Here is a 14600-nt window from a genome sequence, read left to right on the forward strand (position 1 = left end):
CTGGTGAACTATCGTACTACAGTATTCAGCTACAACCCGTTTTCCCAGGAAGCACAAAGACAGTCCATCACCCCGTTGCTCCATCAGAGGCATATGGCGGTTTGATGAACCAGATCTTCCCCTGCTCTTCCCAGGGTGGGAATAAACCGTGCACGTGACTGGATGTGAATAGACCAATATCAGCCGTGCACGTGACTGGATGTGAATAGACCAATATCAGCCGTGCACGTGACCGGATGTGAATAGACCAATATCATACGTGACTGGATGTGAATAGACCAATATCAGCCGTGCACGTGACTGGATGTGAATAGACCAATATCAGCCGTGCACGTGACTGGATGTGAATAGACAAATATCAGCCGTGCACGTGACTGAATGTGAATAGACCAATATCAGCCGTGCACGTGACTGAATGTGAATAGACCAATATCAGCCGTGCACGTGACTGGATGTGAATAGACCAATATCAGCCGTGCACGTGACTGGATGTGAATAGACCAATATCACGTGACTGGATGTGAATAGACCAATATCAGCCGCGTGACTGGATGTGAATAGACCAATATCAGCCGTGCACGTGACTGGATGTGAATAGACCAATATCAGCCGTGCACGTGACTGGATGTGAATAGACCAATATCAGCCGTGCACGTGACTGGATGTGAGTAGACCAATATCAGCCGTGCACGTGACTGGATGTGAATAGACCAATATCAGCCGTGCACGTGACTGGATGTGAATAGACCAATATCAGCCGTGCACGTGACTGGATGTGAATAGACCAATATCAGCCGTGCACGTGACTGGATGTGAATAGACCAATATCAGCCGTGCACGTGACTGGATGTGAATAGACCAATATCAGCCGTGCACGTGACTGGATGTGAATAGACCAATATCAGCCGTGCACGTGACTGGATGTGAGTAGACCAATATCAGCCGTGCACGTGACTGGAACCGCACCGAGTCTCCGGGCTCGTAGAACTGGTTTTCCTGGACAACGCGTATGTTTTTGTAAGGGAACATGGATTCCTTTGAAGGTTGTAAATCATTGAGTGGGTGTAGTGCTTCTACATCTACATTGTTTGCTGTTCGGGGTTTTAGGTTGGGTTTCTATACAGCACTTTGAGACATCAGCTGATGTAAGAAGGGCTTTAGAAATACATTAGATTGAATTTGATTGATAATGTACCTCCTCTGGATGAGATGAGTTCAGACAATAACAGATGTCTGGGCATAGAGAAGAGATAAAGCAGCTTGGAATGTTGGATAAATCAGCCCAAATCTCAGCCATAAAAACATACTGGAGACAAAAGAAAGGGAAAAACTAAAGTTGGAAACGATTAGTTTTCTTCATCTGTTCTGGTGGGCTACCAGAGTCTTTCATCCTCTGCCTCGACTCTCGTTAATGTTAGCTGGAAGGTGTGGAATGTTATGAGGAAGAATATGTGACTGGTTGTTCAGAGTGGTAACACTTGTTAATCAGCAGGTTTCACACTCCTTCTCTTCTTGTTTGTGTTGTGGGAGAACACAGAGGTAACCATTACATACCAGATGAGTGCAGCCGGCAAGAGAGAGAGAGAGAACGAGAACGAGAACGAGAACGAGAGAGAGAGAGAGAGAGAGAGAGAGAGAGAGAGAGAGAGAGAGAGAGAGAGAGAGAGAGGAGGGAGAGAACGAGAGAGAAGGGCAGGAAACGACCCTCGGGATGGGAGGGGCTTGAACAAGCTGTCTGGTACAGCCCACCTCTACTCTCCACAGCAAAACAATCGGATTGGAGAGTAATCCAGAGCACATGATAGGTCCACTCATAAGGCTATATAAGCTTCATTCTCCAATGGTGAGCTGGGGTTTGGGGAGAGGGGGAGGAATTGCCTCACACACAGAGGGTGCAGTGATGCTGGGGGTCAGGGGTCAGGATAAAGTCAGAAGGTGAGGTCGGTTCTAGATGTAAACGGGTTGCTCCTGGGCAGTTAGCAAGCGGTACATGGCAGCTGGCATCGTCTTCATGTGGATCTGGGGAACAGAGAGAGAAAGAGAGAGAAAGTCAGAGGTGAAGAGTCATGCTGATCATAGTTATGAATCCTAACCCTAACCCAAGCCTCAACCCTAACCCTAACCCTAAACCCAAGCCTCAACCCTAACCCTAACCCTAAACCCAAGCCTCAACCCTAACCCTAACCCTAAACCCAAGCCTCAACCCTAACCCTAACCATAAACCCAAGCCTCAATCCTAACCCTAACCCTAAACCCAAGCCTCAATCCTAACCCTAAACCCAAGCCTCAATCCTAACCCTAACCCAAGCCTCAATCCTAACCCTAACCCAAGCCTCAATCCTAACCCTAACCCAAGCCTCAATCCTAACCCTAACCCTAGCCTCAAGCCTAACCCTAAACCCTAGCCTCAACCCTAACCCTAAACCCTATGCTCAATCCTAACCCTAACCCTAGCCTCAAGCCTAACCCTAAACCCTAGCCTCAACCCTAACCCTAAACCCTAGCCTCAATCCTAACCCTAACCCTAAACCCTAGCCTCAATCCTAACCCTAACCCTAAACCCTAGCCTCAACCCTAACCCTAAACCCTAGCCTCAAGCCTAACCCTAAACCCTAGCCTCAACCCTAACCCTAAACCCTAGTTTCAATCCTAACCCTAACCCTAAACCCTAGCCTCAACCCTAACCCTAACCCTAAACCCTAGCATCAAGCCTAACCCTAAACCCTAGCCTCAAACCTAACCCTAAACCCTAGCCTCAATCCTAAACCCTAGACTCCATCCTAACCCTAGCCTCAAACCCCTAACCTAACCCTAGCCTCAAACCCCTAACCTTAACCTAGCCTCAATCCTAACCCTAACCCTAACCCAAGCCTCAACCCTAACCCTAAACCCTATGCTCAATCCTAACCCTAACCCTAGCCTCAAGCCTAACCCTAAACCCTAGCCTCAACCCTAACCCTAAACCCTAGCCTCAATCCTAACCCTAACCCTAACCCAAGCCTCAACCCTAACCCTAACCCTAAACCCAAGCCTCAATCCTAACCCTAAACCCTAAACCCAAGCCTCAACCCTAACCCTAACCCTAAACCCAAGCCTCAACCCTAACCCTAACCCTAAACCCAAGCCTCAACCCTAACCCTAACCCTAAACCCAAGCCTCAACCCTAACCCTAACCATAAACCCAAGCCTCAATCCTAACCCTAACCCTAAACCCAAGCCTCAATCCTAACCCTAAACCCAAGCCTCCATCCTAACCCTAACCCAAAGCCTCAATCCTAACCCTAACCCAAGCCTCAATCCTAACCCTAACCCAAGCCTCAATCCTAACCCTAACCCTAGCCTCAAGCCTAACCCTCAACCCTAACCCTAAACCCTATGCTCAATCCTAACCCTAACCCTAGCCTCAAGCCTAACCCTAAACCCTAGCCTCAACCCTAACCCTAAACCCTAGCCTCAATCCTAACCCTAACCCTAAACCCTAGCCTCAATCCTAACCCTAACCCTAAACCCTAGCCTCAACCCTAACCCTAAACCCTAGCCTCAAGCCTAACCCTAAACCCTAGCCTCAACCCTAACCCTAAACCCTAGTTTCAATCCTAACCCTAACCCTAAACCCTAGCCTCAACCCTAACCCTAACCCTAAACCCTAGCATCAAGCCTAACCCTAAACCCTAGCCTCAAACCTAACCCTAACCCTAAACCCTAGCCTCAATCCTAAACCCTAGACTCCATCCTAACCCTAGCCTCAAACCCCTAACCTAACCCTAGCCTCAAACCCCTAACCTTAACCTAGCCTCAAACCCCTAACCCTAGCCTCAAACCCCTAACCTAACCTAGCCTCAACCCTAACCCTAGACTCAAGCCCCTAACTTAACCCTAGCCTCAACCCTAACCCTAGCCTCAAACCCATAACCTAACCCTAGCCTCAAACCCCTAACCCTAGCCTCAAACCCATAAGCTAACCCTAGCCTCAACCCTAACCCTAGCCTCAAACCCCTAACTTAACCCTAGCCTCAAACCCCTAACTTAACTCTCAACCCTAACCCTAGCCTCACTCCTAACCCTCAACTCTAACCTCAACCCTAACCCTCAACCCTAACCCTCAAAGTAACCTCAACCCTAACCCTGAACCCTAGCCTCAACCCTAACCCTAGCCTCAAACCCCTAACTTAACCCTAGCCTCAACCCTAACCCTAGCCTAAAACCCCTAACTTAACCCTCAACCCTAACCCTAGCCTCACTCCTAACCCTCAACCCTAACCCTCAAAGTAACCACAACCCTAACCCTGAACCCTAACCCTCAACTCTAACCCTAGACTCAACCTTAACCCTAACCCTTAACTCTAACCCTAGTCTCAACCCTAACCCTCAACTCTAACCCTAACCCTAAACCTCAACTCTAACCCTACTCTCAACCCTAACCCTCAACCCTAACCTCAAACCTTAGCCTCAACCCTAACCTCAAACCTAGCCTCAACCCTAACCCTAGTGTCAACACTAGCCTTAACCCTAACCTCAATCCTAACCTCAACCCTAACCTCAACCCTAGTGTCAACACTAGCCTCAACCCTAACCTCAACCCCAACCCTAACCTCAACCCTAGTGTCAACACTAGCCTCAACCCTAACCTCAACCCTAGTGTCAACACTAGCCTTAACCCTAACCTCAATCCTAACCTCAACCCTAGTGTCAACACTAGCCTCAACACTAGCCTCAACCCTAACCTCAACCCTAACCTCAAACCTAACCTCAACCCTAACCTCAACCCTAGTGTCAACACTAGCCTCAACACTAGCCTCAACCCTAACCTCAACCCTAACCCTAGTGTCAACACTAGCCTCAACACTAGCCTCAACCCTAACCTCAACCCTAACCTCAAACCTAACCTCAACCCTAACCTCAACCCTAGTGTCAACACTAGCCTCAACACTAGCCTCAACACTAGCCTCAACCCTAACCTCAACCTTAACCTCAACCTAACCTCAACCCTAACCTCAACCCTAGTGTCAACACTAGCCTCAACACTAGCCTCAACACTAGCCTCAACCCTAACCTCAACCTCAACCCTAACCTCAACCCTAACCTCAACCCTAATCTCAACCCTAACCTTGGTGTCAACACTAATCTCAACCCCAACCTCAACCCCAACCCTAGCCTCAACCCCAACCCTAACCTCAACCCTAACCTCAACCCCAACCCTAACCTCAACCCTAACCTCAACCCCAACCCTAACCTCAACCCTAACCTCAACCCCAACCCTAACCTCAACCCCAACCCTAACCTCAACCCCAATCTCAACCCTAACCTCAACCTCAACCCTAACCTCAACCCTAACCCTAGTGTCAACACTAGCCCCAACCCTAACCTCAACCTCAACCCTAACCTCAACCCTAGTGTCAACACTAGCCTCAACCCTAACCCTAGTGTCAACACTAGCCTCAACCCAAACTCAACCCCAACCCTAACCTCAACCCTAACCTCAACCCCAACCCTAACCTCAACCCTAACCTCAATCCCAAACCTAGCCTCAACCCTAACCCTAGTGTCAACACTAGCCACTAGCCATTTGTTGCCTGTGCCAGTGCACACCAGATTCGTCTGTTTCTCATTGAACCTATTCTCAACCCTAACCTCAACCCCAACCCTAACCTCAACCCCTAACCTCAACCCTAACCTCAACCCCAACCCTAACCTCAACCCTAACCTCAACCCCAACCCTAACCTCAACCCTAACCTCAACCCCAACCCTAACCTCAACCCTAACCTCAACCCCAACCCTAACCTCAACCCTAACCTCAACCCCAACCCTAACCTCAACCCCAACCCTAACCTCAACCCCAATCTCAACCCTAACCTCAACCCTAACCTCAACCCTAACCCTAGTGTCAACACTAGCCCCAACCCTAACCTCAACCTCAACCCTAACCTCAACCCTAGTGTCAACACTAGCCTCAACCCTAACCCTAGTGTCAACACTAGCCTCAACCCAAACTCAACCCCAACCCTAACCTCAACCCTAACCTCAACCCCAACCCTAACCTCAACCCTAACCTCAATCCCAAACCTAGCCTCAACCCTAACCCTAGTGTCAACACTAGCCACTAGCCATTTGTTGCCTGTGCCAGTGCACACCAGATTCGTCTGTTTCTCATTGAACCTATTCTCAACCCTAACCTCAACCCCAACCCTAACCTCAACCCCTAACCTCAACCCTAACCTCAACCCCAACCCTAACCTCAACCCTAACCTCAACCCCAACCCTAACCTCAACCCTAACCTCAACCCTAACCTCAACCTCAACCCTAACCTCAACCCCAACCCTAACCTCAACCCCAACCCTAACCTCAACCCTAACCTCAACCCCAACCCTAACCTCAACCCTAACCTCAACCCCAACCCTAACCTCAACCCCAACCCTAACCTCAACCCTAACCTCAACCCCAACCCTAACCTCAACCCTAACCTCAACCCTAACCTCAACCCCAACCCTAACGTCAACCCTAACCTCAACCCCAACCCTAACCCCAACTCTAACCCCAACCCTAACCTCAACCCCAACCCTAACATCAACCCCAACCCTAGCCCAACAATAGTTGAAGGTCTAGCAGCAAAACTGGAATGCTTTGATAAGCTGAGACAGTAATAACCCATTCATACAAGTCTGGTTTATCTCTGGTAACATATTCTAGGGTTAGAAGCACAGGAGGACATTTGCCCTGTGACCTCACCTCTCCCACGGCGTTGGACAGGATGTGGACAATCTTCTCGTGGGGTGTGGCCACTACGCTCTGGCTGTTGATCTCGATGATGCGGTGGCCAACCCTGACTCCTCCCCTCTCAGCGATGCCCCCTCGCATAAGGCTGCAGATCTGTTAGTGTGGAGGAGAAGGTCCATGAAAGACTATTACAGTCAGACGTTCAGACGTTCAGAATTTCAGCCAATCAGAATTTCAGCCAATCAGACATTCAGCTGAAAGGTCCAATGCAGCCGTTTTTTTTAAAATCTCAATATCATATCACTTCTGGGTAATAATTAAGTACCTTACTGTGATTGTTTTCAATTAAAATGGTCAAAAAGAAACCTAAATTGCTTTTTAGCAAAGAGGAATTTCTCAAACAAGAATTTTGCTAGGACTGTCTGGGTGTGGTCAAAGTGTGTGTGTGTGTGTGTGTGGGGGGGGGGGGGGGCTGTTATTGGCAGATAGGTTTGGAACTCTTTCTTATTGGTCTGTTAACTCATTTACAGTCTGGTGATGTCACCAGGAAGGCCAAAACTCCATCCCACCAAAACAGGCTGAAATTTCAGGCGGTCTTTTCAAACAGCTCTTACTCTAAAAGGGTATTATCATCATTTTCACGTCACATTATTATTCCAACCTCATAGTGTGTAAACATATATAAAACACAGGTAAATCCTGTTTTCGACTGCACTGGGCCTTTAAGATAATATGAAAGGCTGGAGCAGAGCTTAAATTGAACTAAAATTCAGCTATTCAGTTTCAGCAAAAGCATGAGTCCATCACTTAAAGGGTTGCCACTACAGTACACAGTACACAGTACACAGTATACAGTATACAGTACACAGTATACAGTATACAGTACACAGTACACAGTATACAGTACACAGTACACAGTACACAGTACACAGTATACAGTATACAGTACACAGTATACAGTATACAGTACACAGTACACAGTACACAGTATACAGTACACAGTATACAGTACACAGTATACAGTATACAGTACACAGTACACAGTATACAGTACACAGTATACAGTACACAGTATACAGTATACAGTACACAGTACACAGTATACAGTATACAGTATACAGTACACAGTACACAGTACACAGTATACAGTACACAGTACACAGTACACAGTATACAGTACACAGTATACAGTATACAGTACACAGTACACAGTACACAGTACACAGTATACAGTACAGTACACAGTATACAGTATACAGTACAGTACACAGTACACAGTATACAGTACACAGTATACACAAACAAACAAAATGTTATGATCTCAAAGCAAACAAAGTCAAGTGCCCAGTAAGTTTGGGGCTCATGACATCACTAGACAACACATGGTCTCCATGGCGATACCCACAATGCCATTCTGTACGCTGAAGCCCAGCTGGTATCTGAGGTCAGGTCGTCTGATGAGCACCGTGGTTACGGGAGGACACCTTACGATGTTCAGCTTGATACGAGACTGGTTCTTCAGACCCTGCACAGGAGAGGAGAGACAGGAGTCAGACCCTAACAGAGGTGAGAGATGTTCAGTTTGAAGGCACTGTAGATGTTGGCTGTGTGTACTGTCCTTCGAATTCACTTTCTTACGTAAAAGAGAATACGCCATTACAAGAGAATGAGAGTGTAGAGAGAGCGAGGAAAGAGAGAGAATGAGAGTGTACAGAGATAACGAGGAAAGAGAGAGAATGAGAGTGTACAGAGAGCGAGGAAAGAGAGAGAATGAGAGTGTACAGAGATAACGAGGAAAGAGAGAGAATGAGAGTGTACAGAGAGCGAGGAAAGAGAGAGAATGAGAGTGTACAGAGATAACGAGGAAAGAGAGAGAATGAGAGTGTACAGAGATAACGAGGAAAGAGAGAGAATGAGAGTGTACAGAGAGCGAGGAAAGAGAGAGAATGAGAGTGTACAGAGAGCGAGGAAAGAGAGAGAATGAGAGTGTACAGAGATAACGAGGAAAGAGAGAGAATGAGAGTGTACAGAGATAACGAGGAAAGAGAGAGAATGAGAGTGTACAGAGATAACGAGGAAAGAGAGAGAATGAGAGTGTACAGAGATAACGAGGAAAGAGAGAGAATGAGAGTGTACAGAGATAACGAGGAAAGAGAGAGAATGAGAGTGTACAGAGATAACGAGGAAAGAGAGAGAATGAGAGTGTACAGAGATAACGAGGAAAGAGAGAGAATGAGAGTGTACAGAGATAACGAGGAAAGAGAGAGAATGAGAGTGTACAGAGATAACGAGGAAAGAGAGAGAATGAGAGTGTACAGAGATAACGAGGAAAGAGAGAGAATGAGAGTGTACAGAGAGTGAGGAAAGAGAGAGAATGAGAGTGTACAGAGATAACGAGGAAAGAGAGAGAATGAGAGTGTACAGAGATAACGAGGAAAGAGAGAGAATGAGAGTGTACAGAGATAACGAGGAAAGAGAGAGAATGAGAGTGTACAGAGATAACGAGGAAAGAGAGAGAATGAGAGTGTACAGAGATAACGAGGAAAGAGAGAGCTGATCAATAAAGGAAGGTTGCAGGAACATGTTTTGGGGTGGGGGGGGTTTTAATATTTTTTAAATTGTGATCAGCCCCCCTACTTCCCGCGGCTTTGAAAGGAAGGAGATATATTCAGAAAAAATAGACAAACAGAGGGCTGTGTGTCCTTTACTACCCACTAGGTAGACAGCGGTAGTCTCACCAGAGAAAGAGAGTGGAGAAGGAGAAAGAGAGAAGGGAGGGAGAGAAAGATAAAGGGGAGGAGACTGAGATAGAGGGGGAGGAGACTGAGATAGAGGGGAGGAGAGAGAGATAGAGGGGAGGTGAGAGATAAAGAGGGAGGAGAGAGAGAAAGGGGGAGGCGAGAGAGATAAAGGGGAGGGGAGAGAGATAGAGTGGGAGGAGACTGAGATAGAGGGGGAGGAGAGAGAGATAGAGGGGGAGGTGAGAGAGATAAAGGGGGAGGAGAGAGAGATAAAGGGGGAGGCGAGAGAGATAAAGGGGGAGGAGAGAGAGATAGAGGGGGAGGAGACTGAGATAGAGGGGGAGCAGAGAGAGATAGAGGGGGAGGAGAGAGAGATAAAGGGGAGGCGAGAGAGATAAAGGGGAAGGAGAGTGAGATAGAGGGGGAGGAGAGAGAGATAAAGGGGAGGAGAGAGATAGAGGGGAGGAGAGAGAGATAAAGGGGAGGAGAGAGAGATAAAGGGGGAGGCGAGAGAGATAAAGGGGAGGAGAGAGAGATAGAGAGGGAGGAGAGAGAGGGGGAGGAGAGAGATAGAGGGGAGGAGAGAGAGAGAGGGGAAGGAGAGTGAGATAGATGGGGAGGAGAGTGAGATAGAGGGGGAGGAGAGTGAGATAGAGGGGGAGGAGAGTGAGATAGAGGGGGAGGAGAGTGAGATAGAGGGGGAGGAGAGTGAGATAGAGGGGGAGGAGAGAGAGATAGAGGGGAAGGAGAGTGAGATAGATGGGGAGGAGAGTGAGATAGAGGGGGAGGAGAGTGAGATAGAGGGGGAGGAGAGTGAGATAGAGGGGGAGGAGAGAGAGGGGGGAGGAGAGAGAGGGGGAGAAAGAGAGAGGGGAAGGAGTGAGAGAGGGGGAGGAGAGAGAGATAAAGGGGAGGAGATAGAGATAGAGGGGGAGGAGAGAGAGAGGGGAGGAGAGAGATAGAGGGGGAGGAGAGAGAGATAGAGGGGAAGGAGAGTGAGATAGATGGGGAGGAGAGGGAGATAGAGGGGAGGAGAGAGAGGGGGAGGAGAGAGAGAGAGGGGGAGGAGAGAGAGAGAGGGGGAGGAGAAAGAGAGAGGGGAATGAGAGGTAGAGGGGAAGGAGAGAGAGAGAGGGGAAGGAGAGAGAGAGAGAGGGAAGGAGAGAGAGAGAGGGGATGGAGAGAGAGAGAGGGGAAGGAGAGAGAGATAGAGGGGGAGGAGAAAGAGAGATAAAGGGGGAGGAGAGAGAGATAAAGGGGGAGGAGAGAGAGATAGAGGGGGAGGAGAGAGAGGTAGAGGGGAAGGAGAGGTAGAGGGGAAGGAGAGAGAGAGAGGGGAAGAGAGAGAGAGAGGGGAAGGAGAGAGAGAGAGGGGAAGGAGAGAGAGAGAGGGGATGGAGAGAGAGAGAGGGGAAGGAGAGAGAGATAGAGGGGAGAGGGAGGAATAGATAGATACCTTAATAATGGTCTGGCAAGTAGAGAGGGGTAGTCCTACCAGACTGGTCCTGTTGATGGAGGGAGAGAGATAGAGGGATGGAGGAGAGAGAGAGATAGAGAGGAGAGGGATGGAGGAGAGAGAGATAGAGGGATGGAGGAGAGAGAGATGGAGGGGAGATAAAGGGATGGAGGAGAGAGAGAGAGGGATGGAGGAGAGAGAGAGAGGGATGGAGGAGAGAGAGATAGAGGGATGGAGGAGAGAGAGAGAGGGGAGAGGAAGGGATGGAGGAGAGAGAGAGAGGGATGGAGGAGAGAGAGAGAGGGATGGAGGAGAGAGAGATAGAGGGATGGAGGAGAGAGAGATAGAGGGGAGAGGAAGGGATGGAGAAGAGAGAGAGAGGGATGGAGGAGAGAGAGAGAGGGATGGAGGAGAGAGAGATAGAGGGAGGGATAGATAAATACCTTAATGATAGTCTGGCAGGTAGACAGGGGTAGTCCTACCAGACTGGTCCCGTTGATAGACATGATCTGGTCTCCGATGTTCAGACGACCAGACTTCTCAGATGGACCAGCATGCATCATGTTGGCGATGATGACTGTGGGCAGGATGGAGCCCCACCCACTCTCCACAATCACCACGCCCAGAATGTCACCCTTCTGCTTCTCAATGTAGACCTGGGGAGACACAACCAATAAGTGTGTGTGTGTGTGTGTGTGTGTGTGTGTGTGTGTGTGTGTGTGTGTGTGTGTGTGTGTGTGTGTGTGTGTGTGTGTGTGTGTGTGTGTGTGTGTGTGTGTGTGTGTGTGTGTGTGTGTGTGTGTGTGTGTGTGTGTGTGTGTGTGTGTGTGTGTTCAGTGTGTGTGTGTATGTGTGTGTGTGTGTGTGTTTGTGCGCTCAGTGACTGACAGACTCACATCTTTGCAGTTCTCAGACTTGGAGAAGTGTATGAGGTCATCATTGTACATGTCCTGAGTGTTGAGCAGATCACTGTATTCTCTCTGACTCAGATCCTCTGGGTTGATGCCATTGGCCCTCAAGAACTCCTGGTACGCCACACTGAAGGCCTGGCCTATAGACTGGGCTATCAGCTGGGCCTGGAAAGGGAAAGCAAGAGGTGGGGGGGGGGCAGTGAGGGGAGAAGGATATGGAAAGTGAGAGAAAGAAGGAGGGAGGGAGAATAGAGGACGAGATGGAGGGAAGGAATCAATGTAGAGAGGTAGAGAGAGAGGAAGAGAAAGATGGAGAGAGGTAGAGAGAGAGGAAGAGAAAGATGGAGGGAGGGAGAATAGAGGAAGAGAAAGATGGAGGGAGGAAGGAGAGAGGAAGAGATGGAGGGAAGGAATCAATGTAGAGAGGTAGAGAGAGAGGAAGAGAAAGATGGAGAGAGGTAGAGAGAGAGGAAGAGAAAGATGGAGGGAGGGAGAATAGAGGAAGAGAAAGATGGAGGGAGGGAGGAGAGAGGAAGAGATGGAGGGAGGGAGAAGAGGAGAAGAGATGGAGGGAGGGAATAAATGTAGAGGTAGAGAGAGAGGAAGAGAAAGATGGAGAGAGGTAGAGAGAGAGGAAGAGAAAGATGGAGGGAGGGAGAATAGAGGAAGAGAAATATGGAGGGAGGGAGGAGAGAGGAAGAGATGGAGGGAGGGGGAATAGAGGAAGAGATGGAGGGAGGGGGTATAGAGGAAGAGATGGAGGGAGGGGGTATAGAGGAAGAGATGGAGGGAGGGGGAATAGAGGAAGAGATGGAGGGAGGGGGTATAGAGGAAGAGATGGAGGGAGGGAGGGGAGAGAAAGAGAAAGGGAAAAGGGATCATTTAAAAAGGGATAATTTAAAGCTGCAATATGTAACTTCTTGGCAACACGAACAAATTCACATAGAAATGTGAGTCATAAATCTGTCATCCTCATTGAACACAAGTCTAAGAAGTGGTACTATTTCATATGTACACCAGCTTCAAACAGCCGAAAATACCATATTTTTGATTATTGACAACATAAGTGGACAGAAACACATTTAGACTCAACCAAATTATGAGAAAGCAAAAAGATAACTATTTGACACTGTGTATATGTAACAGTATAACTTTAGTCCGTCCCCTCGCCCATACCCGGGCGCGAACCAGGGACCCTCTGCACACATCAACAACAGTCACCCACGAAGCATCGTTACCCATCGCTCCACAAAAGCCGCGGCCCTTGCAGAGTAAGGGGAACCACTACTTCAAGGTCTCAGAGCAAGTGACGTCACCGATTGAAACACTATTTAGCGCTGCACCACCGCTAACTAGCTAGCCGTTTCACATCCGTTACATAATCAACCAAAAAACAAAGCAAATTGGAACGCTATCTGGCCCTAAACAGAGAATACTCTGTGGCAGAATACCTGAACACCGTGACTGACACAAAATTAAGAAATCCTTGACTATGTACAGACTCAGTGAGACTTGCTATTGAGAGACCTGGCTCTCAAGAGAAGACAGGCTATGTGCTCATTGCCCACAAAATGAGGTGGAAACTGAGCTGCACTTCCTAACCTCCTGCCAAATGTATGACCACATTAGAGAGACATGTTTCCCTCAGATTACACAGACCCACAAAGAATTAGAAAACAAATAAAACACTGATAATCTCCCATATCTGTTAGGTGAAATACCACAGTGTGTCATCACAGCAGCAAGATGTGTGTCCCGTTGCCATGACAAAAGGGCAACCAGTGGAACACAAACAACATTGTAAATACAACCTGTATATTTATCTTCCCTACTATTCATACTACTATTTGCACATGGCTAAAACACTGTACATAGCTGATAATATAACACTTGACATGTCTTTATATTTTTAAAAACTTTTTGAGTGCAAAGAGAGAGAGGGAGAAGGAGAGAAAGAGAGAATCATTTGTACATCGTTACAACAATATATATACATAATATGACATTTGTAATGTTTGCTGTTGATTGTTTATTGCACTTTTGTATATTATCTACTTCACCTGCTTTGGCAATGTTAACATATGTTTCCCATGACAATAAAGCCCTCTGAATTGATTTAAATTGAATTGAGAGAGGGAGAGAGAGAGAGAGAGAGAGAGAGAGAGAGAGAGAGAGAGAGAGAGAGAGAGAGAGAGAGAGAGAGAGAGAGAGAGAGAGAGAGAGAGAGAGAGAGAGAGAGAGAGAGAGAGAGAGAGAGAGAGAGAGAGAGAGAGTTAGAGGGAGAGGTTGAGAGGGAGAGAGAGATGATTAGACAGATGTTAGAGAGTAAGGGTAAAGAGAGATCCTCACATCCTCCGACTCGAAAACGTGACAAATCATCTTGTACTGGCTTTGTTTCTCCTCCTGGTCAGGTTCAGACACCTCCACACTGTCCGTTGAGTCTGGGCGGGGCATACGGCGTCTCGCCATCAGAACCACGATGTTGCCGATGTCAGCGATGTAGGAGATGGTCCTCAGGGTGTGATCCATCATGGTCTCCTGGAGACAGAGGAGGAGGGTCAGGGGTTAGGAGTGTTAGGGTCAGGGGTCCATCATGGTATCCTGTAGATAGATAGAGGAGGGTTAGGGTCAGGGGTTAGGAGTGATAGGGTCAGGGGTCCATCATGGAGATAGATAGAGTAGAAGGTTTGAGGTCAGGGGTTAGGAGTGACAGGGTCAGGTCCATCATGGTCTCCTGGACATAGATAGAGTAGAAGGTTTTCAGGTTTCTGTAGGT

General features: G+C 48.1%; 1 protein-coding gene across 2 annotated transcripts in view; it reads right to left on the reverse strand.

The window, feature by feature from the left end:
- Nucleotides 1-559: 559 nt before the first annotated feature.
- Nucleotides 560-14600, reverse strand: part of LOC124036613 (amyloid-beta A4 precursor protein-binding family A member 1-like) — a 155952-nt gene continuing 141911 nt past the window's right edge. For both annotated transcript variants that reach the window (XM_046351418.1, XM_046351417.1), the window contains exons 8-13: nucleotides 14174-14362; nucleotides 11810-11989; nucleotides 11357-11569; nucleotides 8122-8241; nucleotides 6729-6869; nucleotides 560-2019 (exon numbers count right to left, since the gene is read on the reverse strand). In XM_046351418.1, coding sequence (XP_046207374.1) covers nucleotides 1948-2019; nucleotides 6729-6869; nucleotides 8122-8241; nucleotides 11357-11569; nucleotides 11810-11989; nucleotides 14174-14362 — 915 coding nt within the window. In that variant the 3' untranslated portion in view covers nucleotides 560-1947. The remainder of the gene's footprint in view (nucleotides 2020-6728; nucleotides 6870-8121; nucleotides 8242-11356; nucleotides 11570-11809; nucleotides 11990-14173; nucleotides 14363-14600) is intronic.

Source organism: Oncorhynchus gorbuscha, linkage group LG05 (genome assembly GCF_021184085.1).
Source record: "Oncorhynchus gorbuscha isolate QuinsamMale2020 ecotype Even-year linkage group LG05, OgorEven_v1.0, whole genome shotgun sequence".
In the NCBI taxonomy this organism is placed as follows: Eukaryota; Metazoa; Chordata; class Actinopteri; order Salmoniformes; family Salmonidae; genus Oncorhynchus; species Oncorhynchus gorbuscha.